The 27,733-nt window shown below is 35.4% G+C and overlaps 4 protein-coding genes and 1 pseudogene across 9 annotated transcripts; 1 reads left to right on the top strand and 4 right to left on the bottom strand.

The window, feature by feature from the left end:
• Positions 1 to 425: 425 nt before the first annotated feature.
• On the bottom strand, positions 426 to 3,560 carry LOC143595321 (protein VASCULATURE COMPLEXITY AND CONNECTIVITY-like). Its single transcript, XM_077074360.1, has 3 exons — positions 3,381 to 3,560; positions 3,104 to 3,303; positions 426 to 818 (listed from the first exon to the last, which is right to left on the bottom strand). Exons 1-3 carry the CDS (start codon positions 3,474 to 3,476, stop codon positions 518 to 520), a joined length of 597 nt encoding a protein of 198 aa, XP_076930475.1. The 5' UTR covers positions 3,477 to 3,560; the 3' UTR covers positions 426 to 517.
• A 1,559-nt stretch (positions 3,561 to 5,119) lies between these two features.
• On the top strand, positions 5,120 to 6,250 carry LOC143595324 (F-box/LRR-repeat protein 25-like). Its single transcript, XM_077074363.1, has one exon. The coding sequence runs from the start codon at positions 5,120 to 5,122 to the stop codon at positions 6,248 to 6,250; it is 1,131 nt and encodes a 376-aa protein (XP_076930478.1).
• Positions 6,251 to 7,760: 1,510 nt separating this feature from the next.
• Positions 7,761 to 9,684, bottom strand: LOC143595330 (parthenolide synthase-like). Its single transcript, XM_077074367.1, has 2 exons — positions 8,668 to 9,684; positions 7,761 to 8,529 (listed from the first exon to the last, which is right to left on the bottom strand). The coding sequence occupies exons 1-2, from the start codon at positions 9,664 to 9,666 to the stop codon at positions 7,918 to 7,920; spliced, it is 1,611 nt and encodes a 536-aa protein (XP_076930482.1). The 5' UTR covers positions 9,667 to 9,684; the 3' UTR covers positions 7,761 to 7,917.
• Positions 9,685 to 14,813: 5,129 nt separating this feature from the next.
• LOC143595326 (G2/mitotic-specific cyclin-2-like) lies at positions 14,814 to 16,731 on the bottom strand (annotated as a pseudogene).
• Positions 16,732 to 19,716: 2,985 nt separating this feature from the next.
• LOC143595331 (putative F-box/FBD/LRR-repeat protein At5g44950) lies at positions 19,717 to 27,178 on the bottom strand. Of its 6 annotated transcripts, none has more exons than XM_077074373.1 (7): positions 25,989 to 26,653; positions 25,728 to 25,887; positions 24,431 to 24,543; positions 20,718 to 21,953; positions 20,412 to 20,615; positions 20,139 to 20,301; positions 19,717 to 20,074 (listed from the first exon to the last, which is right to left on the bottom strand). In XM_077074373.1, exons 4-7 carry the CDS (start codon positions 21,933 to 21,935, stop codon positions 20,049 to 20,051), a joined length of 1,611 nt encoding a protein of 536 aa, XP_076930488.1. In that variant the 5' UTR covers positions 21,936 to 21,953; positions 24,431 to 24,543; positions 25,728 to 25,887; positions 25,989 to 26,653; the 3' UTR covers positions 19,717 to 20,048. The 6 variants fall into 6 exon arrangements, with proteins under 6 accessions (XP_076930488.1, XP_076930485.1, XP_076930484.1 ...); XM_077074370.1 differs by having other exon boundaries at positions 24,431 to 24,607; XM_077074369.1 differs by having other exon boundaries at positions 24,431 to 24,939.
• Between the last annotated feature and the right edge of the window lie 555 nt (positions 27,179 to 27,733).

The raw sequence follows: 27,733 nt of genomic DNA on the forward strand, positions 1-27,733 counted from the left end.
TTTGAATTAAGAACATAATGTGGTTATAAAACGGCTTACTACACACTCTTTCTCCTATTCAGAACATTATGTATCATATGATTATGAAAAAAAGAAAAAATAGAAGAAAAATGTATAAATGTAATGATTACCGTCTCTCGTCCATCTCTCATGGGCGATTTGGTGAAACACACTAACAACATATGGTAAAAGGATACGAGAATTCAACATGGTTCGTTTTAGCTGACCTACATCACGACTGATGACTAGAGTATATATGGTCGGTATCTGTAGACCAACAATTAGACAAGGCGACCACCCTTGCTAGAAGCGTGGAGTTAATTGAAACAAAAACTAAATCATTGGAAAAAAGCAAATTATAACTTTTGGACATAACCCACCTCATTGATTAAACACATATTTATATTCAACATAACCCTTAAGGTCAAAATAGGGTTAATCAAACAGTTAGATATATTCTAGCATAGTGATCACACATCGAAAAGAGAATCGGATTGTAAATGGTAACACAAGTGATCTACGAGAGTTGGCGTCTAGCATAGGTATCTTGATGCACAAAAACAGGATCTTGGTTTGGGTGAGGCTGCCCCATAGCAATGCCTGTTTGACTAACCACCTTGGTTGAACTCGAATTGAAGGCGAGATAATAGATGATGCCCAGGATGACACTTACCAAGGACAAGCTAGCAGCTCCAGCAAAGACTCCAGGCTTTACCACATAGCAGTAGTAGTTCCCAAAGTATATGTTTTCTTCTCCGTGTTGATCATTCAACGATGCCCCACTCAACAACAGAAGGAATGCTAAAACGAATGTGAACCTGCATATGTATATGCATATACCTTCAAATCAAATCATCATTGATGACAACTTACACAATCAAACAGACTTGCCTGGGTATAAACGAGCCGAACTGCTCATGTGCTACTCGACATTGGTTCATTAAAAACTCGAATCCAGCCGAGCTTGAGCTTTTATTGAGGCTCATTTGTTAAATGAGCTCAAGCCGGCTCACGAGCCTAAAAATATATTTATATAAAATAATTATTATATATAAAATTACGATATAAATAACTAAGTAATATATATTATAATATATAAATAATATTAACTATAAATATATATGTAAATTTCTAAAAATATAAAAATAACTATTAAATAATTAGTATATAATGACCAAGCCGAGTTCAAGCTCTCAAGTTAAAATGAGTCGAGCTCGAGCCTTAACGAGCTAGGGCTCTGCTTGTTTACGCCCCTACAATCAACCAATCAACTAGGGGTGTAAATGAACCAAGTCGCTCGTGAGAACTGGGGATTGGCTCGTTAAAAACTCGAATCGAGCCAACCTTGAACTTTTATTGAGGCTCATTTATTGGATGAGCTCGAGCCTGTGCTTCACATAACGAGCTCAAGCTAACTCGCAAGCCTAAAAATATATTTATATAATAACTACTATTATTTAATATACTTATATAATAACTATTATTATATATAAAATTACGATAAATGTAATTGATCAATATATATTATATTATAGACCCAATTACAAATTTTGTCCTTTAAAAAAAGCCAAATTACGGTTCGTGTCCTTTTTTAAGTTTCCTTGCAGGCGGTATCCTTTAAACATTTTTTTCCTACACGTTACGTCCTTTACGCTAGCTGGGTTAGAAAAACCCAGTTAAATACCCTCACGTGAGACGCATGTGAGGGCATTTTTGTCTTTTCAATGAAGTGGTTGAAATATATTTAATAGATATATTTAATAATTAATATTTATTATAAATAAAAAAATAGATAGTCTCTCTCTCTCTTCTCATCTTCTTTCTCTTCTTGTCTTCTTCTCTTTCTACACCACCACCACCACCACCACTACCAACCCCCTTTCTCTATCTCAGCCGTGACCACCACCACTACCAACCCCCTTTCTCTATCTCAGCCGTGACCACCACCAAACCAACCCTTTTCCCGTCGTTGTCTAGCCGAAACCACAACTGGTGGAGAGTCACTGGAAATACCACAACTGGTGGAGAGTCACCGGAAACACCCTTCGTTGCCTAAAACAGTCGCCGGAAACACCGGAATGAGCCGGCAATCCGGCATCGGCAACTGTCTACACCACCACCACAAATGGTATGAGCCGGCATCGGCAACTCTGTCGCCGGAAACCCCTACCATCACCTCGTCCACCACTACTAAACCCCCTCTCTCTCGCCTTTGAAGATCTGTTGAAGCTTTTGGACAGTCGTAACCGAGGAGACGCTGGAGTTGGCGACGGTGCCGGATTTTGGGGGTTGTAAGCTTCATAATTATATTAATAAAGTTGCCGATGTCGCTTTCTTTACGTCTACTAAACACCCAATACTAAACCCCCTCTCTGTCGCCGGATTTTGTTTTCATCCGGGTCGGGTTTATTTGAAGAATTGGGGATCTTGGTGTCTGATTTTGGTTCAGATTTGAATGTTGTCTGATGAAGGTGTAGGTGAAGAATTGGGCTTTTCGGGTTTGGGTTGTTTTGATTTCTTATCCCATTGTTGAAGAAGAAGATGAAGAATTCAGGTGGCCGGAAATCGGAGGTGGTGGTTCAGGTTGCCGGAAACCGGAGGTGGGGTTGGTGGTGGATTTTAGGGTTTTGCAAGTGGTTGGAGGGGTGATAAACTTTTTGCAGGTGTAGACGAAAAGACAATAATGCCCTCACATGCATCTCACGTGAGGGTATTTAACTGAGTTTTTCTAACCCAGTTAGCGTAAAGGACGTAACGTGTAGGAAAAAAATGTTTAAAGGATACCGCCTGCAAGGAAACTTAAAAAAGGACACGAACCGTAATTTGGCTTTTTTTAAAGGACAAAATTTGTAATTGGGTCTATATTATATATAAAAATTATTATAACTATAAACATACATGTAAACGATTATAATAATATCTTAATAAACTATAATAAACATACATGTAAACGATTATAATAATATCTTAATAAACTATAATGATGAATAATAAAGGAGCTATGAGCTGGAGTTTTAGAGTCAGATCTCTAAAACGAGCCGAGCTCTCTTAAGTTAAAACGAGCCAGGGCTCGGGTAGTTCATCAACTAATTAGATTAATTACCAGGAAATAAGAAAGCAGACAAGACCCAGTGTCCAGTTAGGTGTTGATGGATGTTCTCTCACGCAACAGATGCATCCAGTGGCGACATTGATGACGATCTGGGCGATCATAAGAGACACAGCAGCAGTTAACCCAAGGGCCAGAGCTGGACTCTGCGGGTACACGCATTCAGACGGCGATGAAAACTCAACCTGGGAACTCTGCAATAATCAAACAAACCCTAGCTTCAATTAAAACAACCCCAAAACAAAACAAAAGATAAGATTGATTTGATTACCTTTATCCTCTTGGCTTCTGCAATAAACCCCAAAAGAGCAGATACGAGCCCTAGAAACCCGGATACTGTACATACCACAATGCTTCTTCTATCCATTTCAATTTCAATTTCAATGGTGAACCCTAGCTGCAATTCCACACTCTTCTTTTTCTAGCAAATTTGGGTCGTATTCTTTACACGCCACTTTTTCAGTAAGTGGAACTGTCTTTAATTAGCATATATTTTTGTTTTTAAAAATTATTACTGTAATATATTCTTTTTAAAACGGCAAACGAATCCTTAAATGAGATACCGACGAAATTCACTATATCGGGATATACTCACATTCTAAACTAGGGAAAACCCTCACATAAGGCTGACACATGTGAGCACTCGCCCGAAAACAATAATATGGTAAGATAAAACTCGACCAGTTTAATGATAGAACTAATGATCGTCACATATTCGCTTAGTCTCCCGTCATCAACAAGTGTTGTCGATACTAAATGATGAGGTTACAAATCAAACATGAATGACATAAAAACATTAAGCAATGAAATAATTATTTTCAAAACCCTCAATTCTTGAGCACTCAATTTGTAACAATTTATCTTTTTCATTAAATGAGAATATTGGTGACACAAATTATACCTACTATACCATATTTCTTTTGCTATTTTAGATTATTCTTTTTTTTAACAACAAATATTATTCAAACTCTGTTATACCAATAAATATAAACTACACATTTGTCTAGGTTTGATTCTAGGACCTCCTCTCTAGATTATCTTTAATAGGGAGATAAGTTGTAACACTCAAAATATATAACCAACATAAAAAAACTACGTAAATAATAACAGATAATAAAAAAATATATATAAACAAAAACCATAAAAATATATATATATAAACAAAAACCATATGCAAGATCTACTTCTGGTTATCCGAAATTTTACTTTGAAACAAATAGAGAAAGGGAATCAAGTGAACATTGACATATATACTTGACCCGAGACACACATGATCTCTTCTCCGCATTTTGACCACTTTGTCCTTGCCGAATAAACATCGTATATTCCTAACCCATCATATGTACACTCTATTTTCATTGTTTTCAAAACCAGATAAAAAACGAACCATAAATCTCACTATTCTACTAGCTACACCAATATTAAAGCATTGACGTTGGAATTCTATAATTTTCAATCACATAATTTAACTAAAAACAAATGGATCCATAAAATTTGTTCATATTACAAAAAATATGTACGTCTGGTTTCTCATATATATTTTTATTTAATTAAATAATACTTATTAATTATTTTCTTTATTATGTTTTTATCTTTCTTTACTAAATTAATTATATGAAATGAATATATGGTATATGAATATATAGTAAACCATATATCTAATTAACATGTTCATATCAAAATTTGATTACATTGTTGGAGATGTTATAAATAAAGAACAAATACATAAGAAAAGTTGAAAGAAATTAGACACACTGCACAAGCTATTTTAATTTAATTGGTAGGACCACTGCACACTTTCACCATCTTCAATATACCACCGTCACTTTAAACCATCACCTTTTCAACAAATCTTTTTTCGATGGTTTGTTCCTTCTTTACATTACATGCAACCACTGCCGTTTGAGCACCACGGAATAAATTGGAATTTTGTAACAATGTTTTGCACCTATTTAGTTTATTCATTTCTTGTAAATTTTTGTGTTGTATTAGGAAACTTGGAGACTTATGATGGATATGATTTCAGAGCTTCCTGAATTCATTGTTCATCACATACTCTCCTTTCTTAATTCTCCTAACGAGCTTGTTCGGATGAGTGTATTGTCTAAGGCATGGCTTCACTTAACCGCTTCTTTCCCGGTTTTATATTTCTCTGAAGATGATTTTACGTCTCGGGAAACTTTTTTCAAGTACGTTGATTATGCCACTTCTAGATTTTTCCATCAAAATGTTACATTATATAGGCTCAAGCTCGTTGCAACTCTCGAGGAGCCTGCAGAATTAGATATCGTTAACAGATGCCTTGAACTAGCTCTTAACAAGGGCTTGTATGAGTTAGAAATTGATATTATTATTACTAACTCATCTTCTGCTTATGCTGAGTATCGTTTGCCTAACACACTCTTATCTGTTTCCGTGTTAGAGTCTTTGACCATTCGAGGCTGTGAGTTGCCTTCTTCCTTAATGCTTGACGCTGTCAAGTTTAAGTCTTTGATCGAGTTGAAACTTGAAAACGTCTCGATAGATGATGAAGCGATCACGCATCTCACCACCAGTTGCCCTCTTCTAGAAGAATTCCATATCGTCGGTTGTGATGGTTTCAAAAACGTTTGTGTTTATGGTCATCAAAATCTTCAAATTGTTTGGATTGACTATTACACTGTAGTTGAGAGAATAGATATTGATGCTCCAAATCTCTTGTTTCTTTTTATAACAGATATATATGGAATAGGGGCACCACTAATGAACTTAGCTTCATGCAAAAAGCTAATAGTTGTGCCTTACTTTGGGCTTCCCTCACTGAACTCGAATGGTTTTACCAACTTCTCATCCAGCCTCCCTATCATTGAAAGTTTTTTTTTGGATACTAAATCTAAATTCGATACCCTTCGGTTGTCAAGTAACCCTAGTTTGATTTCATTTGGTTACCCTTTGGTAATGTATTATCAATGGCCTTTGTTAAGCTTTTCCACCCATTTGAGTGTATGTATGCAATGTTATCTAGACGGTAATATAAACACTCTTTGGTTCTACTTGTTGAGGCTGTTTTTGTACCAGAAAAACGGATTCGAGGTTTTGAACTTGTATATTCAAGCAACATATAATCAGGTTTGTTTCTTTGATCAACCATTTATGTATTAGTTTGTTTTGAAAAGTTATATAAATAACCCCAAAACAAAGTTACATATAATTTCAATTGCCTTGCAGAAATTCATAGATTTAGAGGAGCTGAAGACGGTCTCGTTGCCACCTTATGAACTCGAGCATGTTGAGCTACAACTAGACACCCAAAAAGAACCATCAGATTATGTAGCTTTTGTGGAAGCTGTACTTTGGTGTTGCCGTCCTCGATCTCTAATATTACGATCAACCTCTCCTTTAACTAGTTATAAAGAATTAAGTGACCTTGTCAAGGTAATAGTTTTATCTAACAAAGATCATCTGTATTGTACTTTCACGGTTTCACTGCACTTCGATAAATTTTCTTAGAGTAAACTGCGGTTTTCGTCCTTGTGGTTTGTTCAAATCTACGGTTTTAGTCCAATAGTTTCAAATTTGCGTTTTTTGTCCCTGTGAATTCATTTCACTTGCAATTAAATCCGAATTCATTAACCTCGTTAAGTCAGGTCGTTAAACCCATCAACGCGTCCCTCACGTGAGGTGCAATTTTGTCCCTTTTCTCCCCAAATAAACCCCAAGCCTAATTCGTAAGCTCCCTCACGTGAGGGGCTGGGGTGTATTTGGGAAAAAAGGACAAAACTGCCCCTCACGTGAAGGGCACACTGATGAGTTTAACGACTAGACTTAACGGAGTTAATGAATTCGGATTTAATTGCAAGTGAAATGAAACCACAGGGACATAAATTGCAAATTTAAAACTATTGGACTAAAACTGTATATTTGAACAAACCACAAGGACGAAAACCGCGGTTCACTCATTTTCTTTTGTTGGATATTTTTTCTTCAGATTACATACGAGAAGCTACTTAAACAGGAGGATCAAGGCCGTACCAATATTCAGATCGTCAAGACTTCTTCTTCATTGTTGATGTCATTATCAGGTGAAGGAAGAGCAATGAGCTTCATAAAGAAAGAAGGTACAGTTTTTTTATCAGCTAATTTTATACAAATGCTTTATCTCATTTGTAAATATCCAAACAGTCGTTCAAGAAGAAGCAGGATAATGGAACAGTCCAAGGTAAGCAGATATGGAGTTTTACAGATTCGTTGGATTTAGGAACCTATCAGCTAAGACGAGGGTATGGAAGTTATTAGTTGAGATTAGTGTTTTAACAGATTGTTGTGCACCTTTTATACATATTATGATGTAGGTATGGTTTTGAATCATGACCTATGACCTTTTGCTTGTTACTTATTGTTCGATTCATTTATCTTTGGGCCTTAATTGATGGTCTTTGCTAAGCCCCACAAAAGCAGGCGATAACAGGTCAATTACAAAAGTATCATATATGCTGGATGACTTTTAGGTGAAAGTTAATTTGCTATCAAACAAACACATAAAGGGATAAACTAAATACGAAAAAGAGCCACGATCAGTATAAACTAGCAAGGTGGAGAAACAAAGAACATATTTATAAAACCTAACAAGCCAACACGATCAATGATCAAAGCTTTGATACAAGAAATATGATTGCTCTAGAATTTATAAAGACTATTTAACAACAAAGTTCAAACATATAATAACTCAAGTACTATATTTCTAGCCCTTAGCATGTCGTGCATTATTTAAATTGTTAGCGTAAAGATGAGACGATGTTTTACGGTCTAATTCGTTACTTCATTAAGGCTTACTTATGCTTTTTGGGTACAAGGCAAAGCGGACCTTTCATCCTAAGAACCGGGGTACCCCGTTCTTCCAAGTTCAAATCTTCAATCTTCATTCCACTAGGAAGTTCCCAATCAAACCAGTAAAGAAGGTTTCCGATCACGAACTCTAAAGTTCCTGGAGCTGTGTTCTTAGCTGGGCAGGCCCTTCGCCCCCCTCCAAAAGGGAGCATCTCAAACGTTTCCCTTCCAAAATCGACATCAGGATTCGTAAACCTCTCTGGATAGAACTCGTTAGCGTTTTCCCCCCAGGTGATTGGGTCTCTTGCTAGTCCCCAAGCATTAACTAGCACAAGCATACCAAGAAAGACATCATAACCACTAACTTGAGTATGGTTTAAGCACGCGTGTGGAATCAAGTATGGGGCAAGCGTATGCAATCTTAGTGATTCCTTGACCACCATTTTCAAGTATGTCATTTTCGTGGTATCGAATTCTTCTACCTTTTCAATTTCACCCGCATAATTTCGGATTTCACTTTGCAGTTTTTCCATCACTCTAGGATTTTTAATGATCTCGAACATTGTCCATATCAATGCCAGGACAGTTGAATCAATTCCCCCGATGAGCACATCCTAAAACATTAGTCAAGCATAATATTACTCTGTGTTGTATATATAATTACACTACTTGATATTCACAGTTAGCATGCTAATTTAATTCGTATATGATTCAAACCCATAAAAGTAAATTTAATAAAGTATATCATTTACCATCAAAAGACCTTTTAAGTCAGCATTACTCGGCCGATAGCCAGAAGCATTTTCTTTGGAAGCCATGTCAAGTATAGTATGGACAAAATCTTTGTCCTCGTCACTTATTTCTTCAACTTCATTTTTTTGATGCTCTTCAATGAATGTATCGATGTACGTATCAAGATTTCTAAAGCCATCATTCAGCCTACGATTCCATCCACTAAAGTGGTCAATAAAAATACCTAACCATGGAAAAGAATCACCAACAGATCCATTCAGTAATTCGACGGTTTCATCAAGCATAAAGTCCAATGATGGACCCTTTAGCTGTTGTTCTCCATAGCTCTTACCAAAGGCCACTTTACACACCTTTTGTTTTACTATTTGTAAGAACATATTACTTAGATTTACTTCTGTGTTTGGTGGATTTGATGACAAAGAACGGATGACGCTCTCCATCTCTGTCAACAACACATTATTAGTCAGTTTAGCCCTCTTGGGACCAAGGAACTCAGTCACCAAAATCTTTCGCATCTCCCTCCTGTGATCGCTGTGTGGCGAGAAGGCAGCATCCTTATAGTTGTAAGTAAGTCGTTTGGTAGCCTGGAAATGTCCACGCGAACAAAAATTGTGATCTTGAGTTTTCAATACTTCTTTGGCCATATCAGGAGAAGAGATAACAAGGAAGGGTTGTGAACCGATATTGATTTGCATAACGGGGCCATATTGTTTGGCAAGTTGCCAAAGGGCCTCATGACGAGTTTTACCTAATAGTTGGTGCGCGTTTCCAAGTATAGGAAGCTTTAGAGGGCCTGGGGGAAGCTTAGCCTTAGATGAATTACTAAAGCTTAGAGCACTACGGTATATGAATATGCATAATAATATGGTGAGGGCTAGTACCGTTGTGAGAGGCCATTCAGTGAAGATGTCCATGTGATTAATTGATTTAATTTGGCTGATGGTGGTATTCCAAATTACTCTTATGCAATGTCTATTTATAATGGAGGCTACAGACATTGATGAATTTATGATATATTCCAAATCACCCCTACACACACTACTTTCAGTGAAATCTTGTGTCGTGTCAAATAATTTGCAATAGAATCTTGTGTTAAGTCAAACAATTATATGAATCTTATATCGTATCAAATTACTAGCGGAATATAGCATCATGTCAAATAATTTCGTCATATTAACCAAAGAGAATTTTGTAGCGTCCTTAATATATTTTTTTATATGAGTCGTATGACATTATACGACTCATATAGTGTCAAACAATTCATATGCATGGCTTGGCCACGCATAGAGCGAGCCAGACAACCAGTTAAGGCATGTAGTTTTTGGGAACCAGAAATTTTTTATTTATATATTTTAAAACACTTTTTTTTCTAAAATATGTATAGATCTTAATCATCTTATTATATAATGGGCCCAATACATTTTTCACCATAATCTACTTAAGTTTTTTGGCCCAAACTAAATTTAAAAAATAATTAAAAAAACTACGACGGCCGATTATCAATTAAATTCCATATTTCTAGACACAAACCTTCTTTGGTGAAGATCAACGATCGACCATAACTCCAGAAGCTATATCGCCGTTTTATAACGTTAATGTCTTTTAATAAAAAGTGGCTTATATATTTTGTTTCTCGTTAGTACATACGGCATTTTCATTTCGGTTCGGTTGAGGTATCAAAATTCGTAGAGACGGACATGCTCGTACGAAAGCGAGGTCAACAGCAATGCTGATAGCGGTCCAAAATCCAAATAGTATGCCCGTTTTAAGCTAATGATTTAAAATATAGTATAGAATTTATAAGTTACAGCACATGGTAAAATAAATTTAATTGTCGTATTCACCTTTAACACTTCAAAATATGTAAAGGTGAGTTAACATTTGTTTATTTAATAAACTAATGCAATTATCATTATTTTCGACAAAGACAGGATTTACTTTTCATTTTTTATGATAGACAGTACATCTAAAGAAAACGCATACCATAAGTTTTATTAACTCATCATGAATGTTAATTAAACGTACTAGAAGCTGGTGCCTGGTAGCATGTGTTTATTTTATAACTATAACTTTGAGATATTTGTTGTTATCATTTAACAACTTAAAATCGTGACTTTGCAACCAGATGGTGCTCATGGTCTTGCCTGTATCCCATAAAATAAATATAGTAGTATATTTATGAATTGTGATCAAATCACGATCCGGTTCTCATTGAATTTTGACACCTACTCCACTAGAATCTTAACAGAAGTTTGAAACACAAAAAAACCGCCGTTGTGATGCAAGTAATAGAGTCACGAATAACTATAACCGATGGTGTTTAAATTAATGCCGAGGGATGAATGGAAAGATGATAGATTAGAGATGTGATAGGGTCGTTTGGTGGTTGTTAATGGTGGCAAAGCTAGTGTTTCTCGTCAGTAGAGTGTATTAAGCTAGGGAGAAAAACATAAAACGGAGAGGTCTTTATCGTATTGAAACATCAAACATACTTACATATATAGGTATCGTCCTTACTAAATCTAGATTATGTGTGAACATATAATTAGAAATTCCTATATATATCCACGGCTACACTTAAGGTTGTGTTTGTTTTTGCTTATAAGGTCTGCAAGGAGCCTATGTCTGCGGACACGCAGACATAAACTCTTGAAGACTGTTTGTTAAAAAAAAATCTAAAAACTGCTTTTATGATAAATAAGTTTTTTTCACCATTTTCACACTTTTTCACACTACTTAACATCATACTAAATACCAACACCCAATGTCCAACACCACCACCACCCACCGTCCGCCACAACCACCACCATCCACCGTCCGCCACCACCACCACCATCCACCGTCCGCCGCCACCTCCACCCACCACCTTCCGTCTCCACCACCACCCACCACCACCACCACCCACCGTCTGCCGCCACCACCACCCACCACCACCTTCCACCACCACCACCCACCGTCCGCCACCACCACCAACCACTCACCACCACCACCCACCGTCCGCCACCACCACCACCACCGTTTACCACCCACCGCCATCACCGTCCATCACCACCACCACCCCCATCGGCCACAACCCCCGTCCACTACCATCACCATCCACCACCACCACCCATCGTCCGTCGCCACCACCATCCACCATCACCTGCCACCACCCACTGTCCGTCGCCACCACCATCCACCACTACCACACCCACCACAACCATCCACCACCACCATAGTCCACCACCCACCACCAGCACCCATTGTCGGCCACCATCACCGTCCATCACCACCACCCACCGTTCAAAGCCTACCACAATCGTCTACCACCACCCACTTTCATAGTTCGTACACCACTACCAATTATTTTAGCAGACTACAAACGTTAAATGACTATTATCTACTGTAATATATATGATAGGTAATTAATTTTCAGCTTATGCAGACGATTTCCAGTTTATAAAACAAACAATATTATATTTTCAGATTGCAGACCTTCAGACCACATCTTCAGTTGCAGATATTAAATCAGATGAAATCAGATTGCAGACAATTTTTGTCTTCAAATACAAACAGAATTGACGTACGGAACAAAATGAACGCTACCTAATAGAGGTTAATCTAGGCGTTCACACACTAAAAATTTCAAAATTACTTCAATTTTAAATTTTGTTTTTTTTGTTCACGTAAGCTTATCTAGAATTTAGATAGCCTTTTGTAACTTTTTAGGAAAATGTGACTCTAGCTACACTCGTGGGAAAAAATTTAGATCTACCCCTTTGAGTTTGGCCAACATGGATATTAAATATATCTATAAACAAAATAGAAAATGGTGCAAAAGTTGTTTTGATCGTTGAACAAGACAAAGAAAAATGTGGCTGAAGTAAATCATTTTTCAATAAATTATTCTTTTGAATATATAGATACCCAAGTACAACCTATGACAACACCATCAACATGGTTTAATCTTAAACGTCACACAACGAGCAATGACAATTAATCAATATGTTTATAAGACTGTGTGTTGGAGGAGCCTAGCAAGAGCTAGTTATCATGACACGTCACAACCAAGATAACTAACCACATCTTAATTTAATCGTTGTGAGTCAACCAACCACTATCCCATTGAAATAATAATTAAACTATTTAAAAATTAAAAACGATTAAAAAGAAAGTGTTAAAATGGGTGAGGTGACGAGGGTGAATTTTCGGTTCGGAGTATTAAAGACATGATGATAGAGAGTGAGTTTTCTACCCCTGGTTTCTTGTTTGATTGGAGTCGCTTAGTACCTCATAAGGTTAAATTTGTCGCGTGGCGGGTGGATTTGGGGAGGTTACAAACCTTTGTCGAGCTAAGCAAAAGAAATATCCCGGTAATTAGCTCAAACTTATGCCTAATTTGCGGAGAAGTTGAGGAGTTAGTGGAGCACGTTTTTGTTACCTGCGGTCTTGCTCAATCCATGTGGAGTATTATCTTTTAATGGTGTAATTGCCTACTTTCATTTTGTCTAAATTTTCGTGACTTGTTGGAAATTCATAAATTCTCCAAGCTTCCGCATAAGAAAGCAAAAGTGTTCCAAGCGGTTTGTTTGGTTGCGACTTGGTGTCTATGGAATAAGAGAAACGATCTTGTTCATACCGGGTCTCCGGTCTCAATCTCGAGCATGATCGATGAAGTAAAGGTGTTGGGATTTTTATGGATAAAGAATAGGGGGAATTGAAGGAAATTATGTGGGAGGATTGTTGTAGGTTCAAAGTGTAATTTTGTTTTTTTTATGTTGTGTTGGTGTTCTAGCGTCTTGCTAGTTTATTTTAATAAATTTTTGTTAGACGTTTAAAAAAAAGAATTTTTTTATTGGTTTACACAATTAATTATTTGGTTGTTAGTGAGGTGGACCTGTAGCCACCATTTTTTTTAATTACACTGTTACTGAGGAGGCATGCGCTCCACCTATGGCTCCCCATATAAGTTCTCTGGCATGGTTTAGTAGGCTCCATCATGCCCATGTGTATGAATAACGCCTCCACAACACATAGCCTAGAAACTTAACATGTTGACGTGACTCAAGGTTGTATGTAAAGTTATCTAGATAAATAAATATAAAATAATCTCAAAATAAATGTTTTAGGGCCAACTGAAAATAAATAATCTCAGCTTTTGTGTATTGACCGATTTAATCTCACTTTTAAAAATCTCTATCAATAGTCTAACATTTCGACTATTATTTCTTTTAATGGACCTCCATTAAAAAACACTTAACGCGCTAAGTGTTTTTCCAAATTTCAAACCGATATTTTAGGGTTTTTGAATGATCAGATTTGTTGGACCGAAAATGGGAATAAAGACTTCTAGAATAGGTTTAGGATCTGTTTACTTAACACCAGAATGACAGGAACAGTAATAAACAGTTCAAAATGAGATGATGATGAAATGGAGAAAGCCATAATAAACAACTCAATTCATACAACATAATAAGCAGAATTAAAACAACTCAATTCAGCTCAAAAGTAATAAACCTTCTGTTCAAGCATATTCTAAATATCTCATAATATTTGAAATATAATTTCATATTATTAGAAAAAGTTCCAATAAGATACATATCACACTTATAATACATACAAATACACTATTCTGTTAAAATGTATCAGTTTGCTTCCAAAAACGGTCCGCGCTCATAACAAAATTCACATTTTGTTATAATGTATTGTTTTGAATTAATTGATGAATATCTAAGTAATTAGAATAGCTAAAGTAACTTCGGGGCTTACAATCCATGTTAAATAGTTTATTTAAAGATGGTTAAGAACTGTTGGGGCTCAATGGCTCATATATCTCTAACTCCGTCTGTTCACTATCAAACCATGCATTTAAACTTATATATTATATCTTTAGAAATATGATTTAAAAGTGCTACACACGACGGGTTTGACTTGTTCTAAGTGTTAAAATCCTTCTTGTTACATACTAGTCATGTGACCAAAGAAATATTGAAATATGTTCAACATGATCTATCATGCAAAGTAATTATATATTGTATCATATTACTTGATTATATCTTTAGGTTAAGGACAACAAAGGAAAAGTTGACCTATTTATTTACCAAAGCTAAACTAGACATGAGAAGAGAATCATACTAGCTACTTTAGTTGCATCACCAACACATTATCATGTAACATTGTTATTCTGGTTATAAGAATTGTTGGTCTGCTCTACAAGAATCGTTGCGGGCTCACATCGTGCTACGTAACCGAACTTTGAGGTGTTGTATTTCTTATAAACATTAGTGAATTTCCCTTCTGCTGCTCTTTGGTGATACCCCACAATCATCCTTGAGCATTCCCTAGAAACAAAAGTCAAAGTTAGAAAAAGTCAACTCATCAGAAAAGTAAATATGAATCTTGAATACCATCAATAAACTTACAAAATCTGATCTTCTGAGTATTTGGTATGCCATTCACATGTGTTGGACCACTGTTTCATCCCATATAGACAACACTGAGCCGTGTAGACCGATGCAGCCGCCAACAAAGATGGCGGGAACTTAACCATCTCATACTCCACAAGGCAAAGCTCGATCAAGAAAAAAGAAAGTTGGTATAGTTTTGCCTCTGATTGAGCTTCAGAGAGGAATCTTTTTAGAAAAACATACGCGGTTGGACATGACATGTTGAACTCTAATGTGGTCAACATTAGTTTTTCCTGAAATAATAAGTTTTATCATTGAGATCATGTTTGAATGTGTAATTAAGAATTAATAATTAAGATCAAGATAAAGCTGCTGAGTTTTGTACCAATTCAAAAATTTCACTTTTTGAGTATAAAGTCAAATCTTCGATACATAAGATTCTGCTTTCTTCATATTTAGAACATAGCAACCAAACCTACTAACTTCAAATTCTCACTAGTTGCAGATTGTTTTGACAAAAATCTGTCTACGAGGTTCACCGTCAAGAGTAGAGTCTCGGGTTGAAGTTTAAACTTGTCATGCACCTGTTGAATCGTGTTTATCAGTTACAAAAATAGAAAATCATTGACGGGTATGATCTGATGATTAATAACTTAAATGAAAATGAAAAATGAATTTGAACGGCAAAAGTTTATAATTTTGGAATCCAAGTGACAGAAAGTTTACCTCAACGAGCCAGTCAATCAACTCGGCTCGCATAATCTCGTCGATGTCATGTTGTTGGCTTATATAGTCAGGTGAAACCAAGCTACAATTCTGCAAAGAAACAGCATTAAAACCACTCGGTTTGATGAAAGTCAACTTTAGTTTGACCTATTGTACAAAAGTCAAATCGACTAATATCAATGAAATCAAGCTAAAAGCCTAAAATTAAACTTATGTTAACATTTAAACCATGTGTTGACTATTAATAAAGCTCAAAGGAGCCATATATGATTTACCTCCAGCCTTCTGTAATTGGCATAAAGATCTTCAACATACTCGAGAACTGCAAGTTGACTTCGGCCATCACAAGCGTCTGTATCGACCTCAGATTCGTCAGAAGTCAGAACTATCCTCCGTCTCATCCCAAACCTATCAAAATTCATAAAAAGTCAAACTAATGATCTCAAAATAATTTCCAACATATACATTGATAGACAGATATCCAATATATTACACATACCATATCATAATTCATTTCCAACGTTATTTCGGGTGTTTCCAATTCCATTGGCACACATCGATCATCATCGCCTTGAGCTTTGCATATATTCTAGTAAATTGAAAATTTAAAAGTCAAAATATTTTAACAAATTAAAAAAATAGTCAAAGTTGTTGGAAACCATGGTACCTCAGTGACAAACTGTTTATTGTTGGCGCTAATTTCTGCAGCAAGATTCCTTTTTTATTTAAAAAAAAAAACTGTTAGTAAAAAATAATACATTAATCTTGAATTAAAATCCAGTTTTGACTTTAAGAAGCAAACTGAAAACCCTTTTTATTATAAAAAACAAGAAGCATATGTAATAAATAAGCATACTGTAATGAAGCTCTCTTGTTACCACCGGAAACATCGCCATGGTTATCCATGTTCCGATTATTATTATTATTATTATTATTAAACACAAGAAGCATAATGAAAATCGATATAAAATATATAGACTTGATGAATTAGTTGAAACTTGTTATAAGATTGAAGAGACGTGCGTATGAAGGTAACCATTACGTAGTTGAAAGTTAAAATTAACGGATGTAAATCTTGACACAATTTCTACCAAAAATAATATGCGTGAAGCTTACGTACCCTTTCCAAATCAAAAGTTGTTAAGTCAGATTTTTACTGATTTGATCGTGTAATTAAATTTTGTAATTAAATTTGTACATCGGTTTGTACATTGATTTGTTAAGCCATTTTAGTACATGTGGTTTGTTCAACTACGCAACTTTAATACATATTCTTTATTTTGTGTAAATGCATACCTCAGTTTTAAAAATCTTGCATTTTTAGTACCTTTGTTAACCCCCGTTAACTTTCATCCGTTAAGTTCGGGGTATTAGTGTAATTTTATTATTTAAATGAGGGGTATTTAGGTACTTTTAGTATTATATTATTCTTTTTTCTTTTTCTTTTTCTTTTCTTCTTTTCTCTCTCCCCGTTTATAAACCATCTCACCCAAATAATTATCATATGAACCCTAATTCCCAAAATCCCAACAAACTTTAATTCCTTAAAATCGATAATCATCCCATCCAACATTCAACCCAGAAACAGAATAAGCATCGCCACGAAGGTGCTGCAGGTGAGCGGTAAAAACGAGTAAAACAACGGTTTGAGGGCGAGAAAGAACTTGACGGGTCTACTGTAGAAGCCGTGGAAGGTGCTGCAGGTGATTGTGGCCATGGCACCGATGAAGAATACGTAGATGAAGAGAGCGTAGAGGATAAGGAGTGTTGGTATGTGTTGCGGAAACGACGTCGGGTGGTGGGTTATGAGGAACTGGTTTGAAACAACGTCGGATTGGGTGAGAGAGAGGTGGAGGAGGAAGACCACGGATAACGCCATGAAGTGGGGGAGTGCGCGTTCACGATGCGTTTGGATTCCGGGCGCCGGAAAGGTTTAGTGTGTGTGTGTGTTGACATGGTGGTGGAGGTGGTGTGACGGTGGTGAGAAGAAAATAGTGAAATTACCAAACTGCCCATGATTTAACAAACAAAAAACGGTGTTAAAAAAGTATTAAAAATAAAATAAACGGTGTTAAAAAAAGTATTAAAAATGCAAGATTTTTGAAACTGAGGTAGCCATTTGCACAAAATAAAGAATAGGTATTAAAGTTGCGTAGTTGAACAAACCACAGGTACTAAAATGACACTTAACTCTAAATAGTTATATAGTGGTCTGGAGAAATAAGAAGCCAAGTTAAGGTGGCAACGACAACGGCAACATTTGTGGTTCTAGCCACGTGTCATGTAAGCTTTTGTTGACTTGTCAAAAAAATCTTTTCAGAAAATATTATTTGATGTTGTAATCATACTTATGTCTTGATTTGTTGCTAGGTGTTTGAGAAAGAAGGAATATTCACGACAAAATCGGTCTGAGATCAAATCCAAAACGCAACAATGGATGGTTCGGTTTTTGTCATGAATTGGAATAAATGGGCCCCTTTGAAAGGGAATTTCTTTGGATGGCGGGCATAAATAGGTAGAATCGCTATGTCAGATGCACCTTTTAAACAAAACGTACTTAATAAAATCAAGTGGTGGCCACTATGTGAAAGTGAAGAGGAATCAGTGGACCGTATACTAACTTCGTGCTATGTGGCTTCGATAATATGGCAATTTATTAGTAGGTGGTGTTTTATAAGTCCGGTCTTTGCTTTCGGAACTCGGGATCTTCTAAACATCCATCTAAATTGTGGATATTATAAGAAAAAATAAAAAGGCACTTCAATCGATAATCCTTACGGCATATTGGTGCTTATGGAAGTCGAGAAACGAGACACTTTTTGATTAAAAAAAAGAGCTTCGGGGAATAGAATCAAAGAAGACAATAAACGAGTTGGCTTCCTTTGGATAAAAATAGGGGTAAACTCGTAGGGATGGAATGGGAGCCTTGGCGTGATTTTTCGTTTTTGATAATTTTTGTCATTGGGGGCAACTGTAATAAGGTGTAACGTTGTGTACTGACTGGTATCTTGCCAGTCTTGACTTGTTTGTTAAAAAAATCCATTTCAAAAAAAAGGAAAAATAAAAAAGGAGACCACTAATATTTTATTGTTTCGGTTAACCGTGAAAAAATATTATATATTTAAAATTTAATTGGGTTGCTTTTAACACACATAATCCAAATCAATATATTTGGTGAGAAAGATATCTACCATAGGTGGAATATGCTAAAAATACGTCAATGGTGAGACGCAATCGGTAGTCTGTAGTCGTGATTCAGCGAAGGTCTTTCGAGGCTATTGTTTGACGGTTTTCGCGTTAATCCTTATATCCCAATCCCATTCCCATTATTGGACTGACACAAGACTCACTAATATAGCAAATGGTTCAAAGAATGAATTCAACATGTTCCCGTGCCATTGTGAGATCGTAAAATTATAAAATAAATTGTATTTGGAGGTTAACGTCAAATACACAATAGCATGGCACATCCTTATCTCTCCAAGGCTTTAATTTGCGCAAGTTAATTTAACTCAGGTGTTTGTATTCATGGCTTTTGATTCAATGAGGTTTGAAACAAGATTGGTTTCTGTTTGCATGATCTGATTTTAGTTAAAACAATTAAATTACTTAATCCTCTGTTAGATGTAAGATAGTGATTATTTTTTTTCAAGAATGTTAAATAAGCAAATAAACAAATGTCATAATTAGGCATCAAATCTTAACAAGTTATTTTAGCATTTAAGTATTAGAATGTTCGCGTAAAATGATTTTAGTACAAAATGGTTTTAAAATATCAAGTATCTTATAATCAATATCTCATACAAAATGGTTTTGAAATCCTGTACAATTTTATCAGAATGCGACCGTAAGAAGTTGACAGATTGATGCAGGCATTGGTGCTGTTGTAGATGTTAAGCAACTACCTAATGTCAGTCAAACACAGGTATTGCATCTGATCATGCTCCACCATTTAACTTGTAAACAAGATGATTTAAAATAGCACACATTGAAATGAGACATGATGCTCATTATAAACCCAGATTAATACTTAACCATCCCGTTTTTGCCAACCCTACCGGAACTGTTTGGCCAGGCTTAACAACAGCCATAAAATAAGTCCCAAAGATAAAGCAAAATATCCCCATATATATGTTCATGATTTAAAACCATCACGGCATATGTAAATATGTCAAAGCAGAATATAGATGAAATTTAACCACAATTTGTTCGAATTATCAGTTTTAACTAATTTCTGCAAGAAAATCCAATGCATCAGAAAATCTCCTTTAAGCGTCTGCTTCTTCTTGGACAACTGTATGGATATTGACAATGTGTTAAGACATGTGTGTATAAAAAGAGCTGATTAAAATATGTACCTTCTTCCTTAATGAAGCTAGTTGTTTCTCCTTCACGGGGTAATATCATTGACAATGATTTCAACTCCATCAGGTGCTTTTGGGCATGGGAAGAGGAAGGCCCCACAATCTGAATATTGGTATGGCTCTGATCTTCTTGTTCAAGAAGCTTCTCGAATGTAAACTACAGAAAAATAACAAATAAAAAAGGATAATATATCTACTTAATTGTTGAAGTGCAATGAAAGTGAAATAAAGGATCACCTTTGTTAGAACAAAACAAGTAACTCTTACCTTCACAATATTACTTTGTTCTTCAACATCAGTGACAGGAGAAGACAATCTTAAAGTTAGAGATCTAGGACGGCAACAGCAAAGTACAGCATCCACAAAAGCCATTGATTCTTCGAAAGGAAAAGCGTCTAGTTGTAGCTCAACATGCTCCAGTTCATAAGGTGGCAAATCAATCGCTTTTAGCTTCTCTAAGTCTGTGAGTTTCTGCAAGACAATTAATATTTTCATTTTCATCTTTGTCGGGATTGTTTAATACTTTTTGTTCACAGTAAAGTAATGCATAAATGATTGATCAAAGAAATGAACCTGACTATATATGGAGTTAATATACAAGTTCAAAACTTTGAACCCATTTTTCTTGTCCAAAAATAGCCTCAACTTCTGGAACCAAAGAACATCTATATGACCATCAGGATAACATTGCATGCATCCTTTCATATGGGTTAAATCCCTTACCGGAGGCCAACATTTACCTCCCAAATACCAATGTTTATCCACCTCAGGCCGAAGTACATTATAATTACGAGCGTAAATAAACAAAGCCAAATTGGGGGTATTGAACTCCATCTCTTTAAAATCACAGTTTATATGTAACACTAACGTCCTCAAGGAATGACTTGACCAGTTGAGGTTGTTGCATCTATAACCAGTATACAAAACCAAATTTTCAATGAACGGGAATTTAGATAAGAAGTCAGTAAACCCATTGGAGTTTGGTAAGGGGCGCCCAAAGTAAAAAACTGTTGTTAGTTTTTTGCATGAAGACACGTTGATTCGTGGTGCCCCTATATAATTCGTATCCACTACCATAAGATAACACAGGTTTGGAGCTTCGATATCTATTTTCTCAACTGGGGTGTGATAGTAAACCCCAACTCTTTGTAGATGTTGATGTCCATAAATACAAAATCTTTTGAAACCATGACAACGGGCAATATAAAGTTCCTGTAGAAGAGGGCAACTAGTGGTGACACACTTGATCACTTCATCATCTATCTGAACGTCTATCAGTGCCAACTGAATCAAATACTTAAACTTGACAACGCCAACCATATAGGAAGAAGGCAACTCACAGCCACGTATAACCAAAGATTCCAACATAGAAGCAGATAAGAGTGTGTTAGGCAAACAGTACTTTGGCACAGCAGAAGCTGGGACATCTGATGAGTTAGTAATATGAATCTCTAACGCCTTCACGCCTTTCCTAAGAACCAAATCAAGACATCTGTTCACAATATCTAATTCTGCAGGCTCGCAGAGAGTTGCAACGAGTTTGAGCTTGTGTGCAGTGAGATTTTCATGGCAAAATCTTGAGATGGTATACTCAACATACTTGAAAAAACTTGTTCGAGATTCAAAATTACGGATATCGAACTCTAGAATGGGGAAAGAGGCGGTTAGCTTAAACCAGGTCTTGGACAATACACTCATACGAACAAGCTCAGCAGGAGGACCATCCAAAGTATTACAAAACGAGAGGATGTGATGAACAATAAAATCAGGAAACTGTGAAATCCGATCCATATCTCCAAATTCACTAGCCTGCAAAATTGAAAAACCATCAAAATTTGGGAGAATGTAAAAAACATGCTGAAGACCATCAATCTCAACATATTCTAACTTTTATATAATACTATCATGTTCGTAATAAGAATAACAAATTAAAATATGTTTTAACTACATACATATCACATCTAAAATAGACTATTACACATCATAGCATTTTGGTGAATCAAGTATCCATTATAGTTATAATATGTTGAGGCATATCTTGAGAAAGCAAATTAGTCTTATATGACTTATCAGAAATTAAATTCATTTTCTATTGATTTACCCAAAACAAAACAAAACAAAACCAAAATCAAAGATAAATAATGAACATCGATCGGACTTAGAGCAAATTAATTTCACGAGAAAGCATAATAAATAGGACTCCAGAGAATCTAAATTGATAAGTTGCCATTGATTAACAGATGCAAAAGACAGATGTTGCTTCTTGTTCTTGCATCCTGGACATGTTTTCCCAAAAAAATAAGTTACCATTGATTAACAGATTAAGATGATAGATGTTTCTTGCTTCCTGAACATGTTTCGCATCAAAGAATTTGAGGTTCGAGGTTTGAGGAAAGGTGTAGCTCTGTACTGTGAAGGTAATGGTTTAATAGAGTTATTTTGGGAGGGTTTTTCTAAATCATTTGTAGTTCGTAAGAAAACAGACTGAATTAAAACATGTTCAACCACATATATACATATACCAATGGGGTGGTCGTCCATTGGATTATATATCAACAATAAGTAAACTTGCATAGCATTAAGGTCTATATCACAGTTTCTTCTGTAGCAATGACCTATGCATAACTTAAGCAAAGACCTATACAGTCTAATATTCCATGGGAGCATGAGAAAGCAAATTAATTCAATAGGTGAACAAACTTTTATATAGTCTAATTTGATAGGGAAAATGACTCGAATAGCCATATTGACTACCCCAATCCCAAAAATAGCAGTCAATTTCACAAAATCCCCAAAATAGTCATCCAAACTTTCGGATCCGACAGAACTTTAAATGGATCCGACGAAACTCTTCATCTCCTACCTCTAAACCGTAAACCTCCAAAACCAACCCCTTCTCCATTTTTCTTATTTCTCCACAAAATCAAGCAAATCCATAGTATAAATCGCTTAGTTATTCGAGAACACAACCATAGTGTTTATTTTTTCACGAATCACATCTATTGTTGAGAAATCTGTGCAAGAAAGTGATGAACCCTAGATTTCAATTCAGAGGTTTTTGAAATTATACACTATGGCCATGCTCTCCTCCAAAAACTAAGCGATTTGCACTATGAATTTGCTTGATTTTATGGAAAAATAACAAAGATAGAGATGGAGGTTGGTTAAGGAGGTTTAGGGTTTGAGAGGTAGGAGATGAAGAGTTTTGTCAGATCCATTAAAAGTTCCGTCGGATCCATTAATATTTCTGTCCGGTCCGACAGTTCTTTAACGAGTTCCGTCAAATCCATTAACAATTCCGTCGTCTTTTTCTAATCTGTCAGATCCATCTTCAGTTCCGTCGATCCACAAGATTCATCGGTTGGCAGGGTTAAACCGTCAGCGGCTGATGAAATAACATAAGCGGCGACGATTTAGGTGGCTATTTTGGGGATTTCTTGAAACAAATGGCTAAATTTGTGGTCAAAATGGCTATTTGGGTCATTTTCCCTAATTAACATCACTTATGAGTAATTAAATACAATTGGTACCAGAAAACAAAACTAAAAGATGCCGAAATCAAACATAAATCAGACATAAATATATAAAGCAAACAAAATCTGAATAGATACATCAATGACCAGTGAATCTAAATCGGGCATAAATCGGACCTCGATCGAACATAAATCAAACATAAATCGATCAATTACCAGTGTTGCGAAGAGAATCTAAATCGATAGGAACAGAAAGTTACCTTCAAGTAAGACTAATTTGAGGTCAGTAGTTGGTCAGTATTGTGTAGGTGATGATTTAATAAATCTATTTGGGAATAGCTTCCTCTCAGAGGCGGCCCAACGCTTTTGGGGGCCCAAAGTGAACAATAACATGGGGACCTTTTACTAAACTTTTTAGTTCTTGCTATAAGTTCTATTTGACATAAATACTACTAATCAAGTCTCCCCAAACAATCAGTTTACTTAAATCAATATAATAAATTCCTCAAATGAATCAATCAACTTACCTAATCAATTTAGCAAATTTACCTCATCAATCACTAAGACAGAAACAAAGGATATAATCTGACCAAGATGAATATAAAAGTATAAAATATATATTACCTTAGAGAGATGTTTTCTATTCAATTTATCCAGTCATCCAACAGCACAATTTAATAACCGTAAACCACATTCTGTATATTATGTATTAGAACTATGTTGACACCATATAAAAAAAATTAAAACTATAGCTACAATTTAAGAACCATGTAAATAGCACATTAATTAAGTGGATTTAAGAGAGAATATAACCTGGTCAAGATCAGCTGTAGTGATAACATCAAAGTCTTTAGGTGTTGTATTTAGAAGTAAATCTCTCACACAACCATCAACAAAGTAGGCTTCGAATCCGGCAAATGATGGAGCTAACATGAGAATTCAGCAATCAGGAGATGGATACTATTAAGCAAATGGATATGTGACATTCAACTGCAAGGGATGTATGGATTTATATGGTTATAAACTAAAGATATCAATATTACCAAAGCTAGAGAGAGGTTTATGATATGAATAGTTGAATAATAACTGCTATTAATAAGAAACATGAAGATAAAAGCATTCAAGAATCAATATCGAGATTAAAAAAGCATAAGGAGATAGCAAGTACTGATTAGCTGCAAATAAATGTAGCAAAATGCTTGCTTTCTATATAAACAAAATCACCAACAATCATTATATGGAGATGAGGGGAGCTTTCGGGATTGATCATCTTTTGTTGGTGATTCCGGACAGTATTCACCAGTCGGTGAATATAGAAGGACCTAAGTTGATAAGTTGGTCAAATCGGTTTAGTTTCCTAATTTTAATATGATTATTGTGGTAATGTCTTGTTCATCAAGTTAGTGTTAGATTATAAATATAGGGTTTGGTTAGAGGCAGATGACTGATTAATAAAAAATTATTGTAACAAGTTTTTGAGTCAGATTTCTCTAACAATAAAGCGTTTGATTAATCTTGTGCCTTGAAGTGGTATAAGAGCTTGGTGTAATTGTGGTCCAAGCTCATGGTACCCGGGTTGATATCAAGATCTAGCCACCAGTTGCTGTCGTGAAGAGATCTAGGGCTAATTCTTTTTACCAAGGAGAGATCTACAAAGTGATATCTAAGGTCAACTGATCAAAGATGTCAAGGAAGATAGTATAGTCAATTTTCCCTCATGATATTATAATCTCTCATCTCATTCATCGTAGCTATCTATGGGTCATGGGTCAAAACCATTTTGACAATTGTGTTATAAAATAATCAGAAAGTTAAAAGTAAAATATTGATTGAAGATCAAACAAGTAGATATATGAAAGTTAAACAAGTAGAAAATAGCCAGGAACAATCTTTTCTAGGGTCAGTTTGTTCCTTCGATGTCCCAAACACTATATGTTGCATTATTCAGGGCAACTAGCAGACGTAGTCTAAAATTGTTAATATTGGATGACGATATAAATACTTGTGATAAAAAAACAAATGTTGTATGTAAAGAGATTTTCACAAATTTATTAAATTGAGATTCTAGACTTCATATTGTTTGTACTATTATATTTCATTTCCTTTTTACCTTTAATGACGATCTAAAAGTTAGAGATCGAGGACGGCAACACCAGAGTCCAGCATCACAAAAGCTATTGATTCTTCATGGCTTTCAGTTGTAGCTCAACATGCTCCAGTTCATAAGGTGGCAACTCAATCACCTTTAGCTTCTCTAACTCTATGAATTTCTGCAACACAAATGGAACGAATACACAAATTTGTATTAGGTTTTATTTATAAAACTGTTCACAACAAAGTAATACATAAATGATCGATCAAAGAAATGAACCTGACTATATTTGGCGAGAATATAGGTTCAAAACTTTGATACCACTTTTCTTGTTCAAAAATAGCCTCAGTTGGTGGAACCAAAGAGCGTCTGTACAACCATTGGGATAACATTGCATACATGTTTTTGAATGGTAGACCAATGTTTAGCCATTTGAGGAGAGTTAAACAACCACTGTAAATAAATAAACCCAAATTGGGGGTATTGAACTCAATATATGCCATATCGTAGTTTGAACATAACGCCAATGTCTTCAAGGAATGACTTGAGAACTTGAGATTGTTGCTCTAGTAATTAGTATACAAAAACAAACTTTCAATGAAAGGAAATTTGGATAATAAGTCACTGAAAACACACGAGTTTGATAAGAAATCGCCAAAGTAAGTCATTGTTGTTAGTCTTTTGCATGAATCCAAGTTCATTTGCGGTACCCTTTTTTGCAAAATATCTACTATTTTCACACTAGATAGATTAGGACCTTCAATTGTCTATTATCTCAACCGGAGTGTCACGAAGCGTAACTTTTTGAAGATTTAGATGCCCATAAACGCAAAATATTTTGAAACCATAACAACAACTAAAACAAAATACTTGCAGAAGAAGGCAATTAGTGGTGAGACGCTTTATCACTTGATCATTTATTTGAACGTAATGGAATTCCAACAGACTTATAGCAAGCATCACAGTATGGTCAAAGACTTTAACTCAGAGACAGATAAGAGTGTACTAGGCAAACGGTAATTATAATAAGCATAATCAGGAGCTAATTCTGACGGATTAATAAGATCAATCAGCAACACCTTCACTCCATATATCTCTCCAATTAGAATTAAGATCAATCAGCAACATAATCAGGCCTTAGACAATAATACACTCATTCGAGCAAGGTCTGCAGGAGTATTAAGAGCAGAGAGTATGTGATGAACAATGAAATCAGGAAGGTGTAAAATCCGATCCATCATATATCTCTCTAATTAGAATCAGAATTAGGGTTTGCAACTACAAAACGAAAATCAAAATTGAAAGAATTAAGCAAATCGTGAAGCAGTAACTATGAAAATGATAATTAAATTCAAACTTTGGGGAGATTTAATTACCTTTTATAGTTAGTTTCGTGATCATAAGCACGGTGCTCACCGGACCAATTTGTTCAAGTCAGGAGGCGCAAAAGGTTCTACTTCTATCGTATTGGATTACGTGTCATAAGAAAATACACTATATTATTATTATTATTATTATTATTATTTATTTATTATAATACAGGAAAGGTTCATGTACATTTTGATCCTAACATGAGTACGTAGGAAATAATGCCAATTTATTTAAAAATGCGAACGTAATAAACAATACCAATCTGCATAAACAAGGACTCATAATAACAAAGAAAAGAACTTAGAAACAACAACAAAAGAATCAAAATCAAGAACAAAATAATAACAGCATATACCAGCAAATACTTATAACAGCAAAAGAAAACATCTAATAATAACAACAAAATATAAATAAGCAAATACTTATAATGTCTCGTAATCGAAATTTAGCAAATACGAACAAAAAATAGCAGCAAACACCTATAAAAATAAACCTAATCATAACAACAAATTGGTTCTCACCGTTTTCATGTTAAGAATAAAATGTATTTGATCCTGTTTCTTATAATATATATCACGTTTGTTAGATCCCACTCGTTTGTGACATGAAAGATTGGGGTTTAGTTTAATACTTTAATCCATATCTGTGTCATA

This window comes from Bidens hawaiensis, unplaced genomic scaffold, assembly GCF_021521415.1.
Source record: "Bidens hawaiensis isolate Kalapana, Puna unplaced genomic scaffold, B.hawaiensis_p1.1 tig00044904_1, whole genome shotgun sequence".
Classification (NCBI taxonomy): domain Eukaryota; kingdom Viridiplantae; phylum Streptophyta; class Magnoliopsida; order Asterales; family Asteraceae; genus Bidens; species Bidens hawaiensis.

What these genes read in the sequence shown, in the direction of transcription:
- LOC143595321 (XM_077074360.1), bottom strand. Translation starts at nt 3,476, where the DNA reads ATGGATAGAAGAAGCATTGTGGTATGTACAGTATCCGGGTTTCTAGGG. An exon ending in CAGAAGCCAAGAGGATAAAG is followed by an intron (nt 3,304 to 3,380) that starts GTAATCAAATCA and finishes TGATTATTGCAG; the next exon opens with AGTTCCCAGGTTGAGTTTTC. An exon ending in GTCTGCTTTCTTATTTCCTG is followed by an intron (nt 819 to 3,103) that starts GTAATTAATCTA and finishes ATACATATGCAG; the next exon opens with GTTCACATTCGTTTTAGCAT.
- LOC143595324 (XM_077074363.1), top strand. Translation starts at nt 5,120, where the DNA reads ATGGATATGATTTCAGAGCTTCCTGAATTCATTGTTCATCACATACTC.
- LOC143595330 (XM_077074367.1), bottom strand. Translation starts at nt 9,666, where the DNA reads ATGTCTGTAGCCTCCATTATAAATAGACATTGCATAAGAGTAATTTGG. An exon ending in ACTTAAAAGGTCTTTTGATG is followed by an intron (nt 8,530 to 8,667) that starts GTAAATGATATA and finishes CTAATGTTTTAG; the next exon opens with GATGTGCTCATCGGGGGAAT.
- LOC143595331 (XM_077074372.1), bottom strand. Translation starts at nt 24,550, where the DNA reads ATGTTAGCTCCATCATTTGCCGGATTCGAAGCCTACTTTGTTGATGGT. An exon ending in TTAACTCCATATATAGTCAG is followed by an intron (nt 20,616 to 20,717) that starts GTTCATTTCTTT and finishes ATTGTCTTGCAG; the next exon opens with AAACTCACAGACTTAGAGAA. An exon ending in TAGCTTCATTAAGGAAGAAG is followed by an intron (nt 20,075 to 20,138) that starts GTACATATTTTA and finishes ATATCCATACAG; the next exon opens with TTGTCCAAGAAGAAGCAGAC.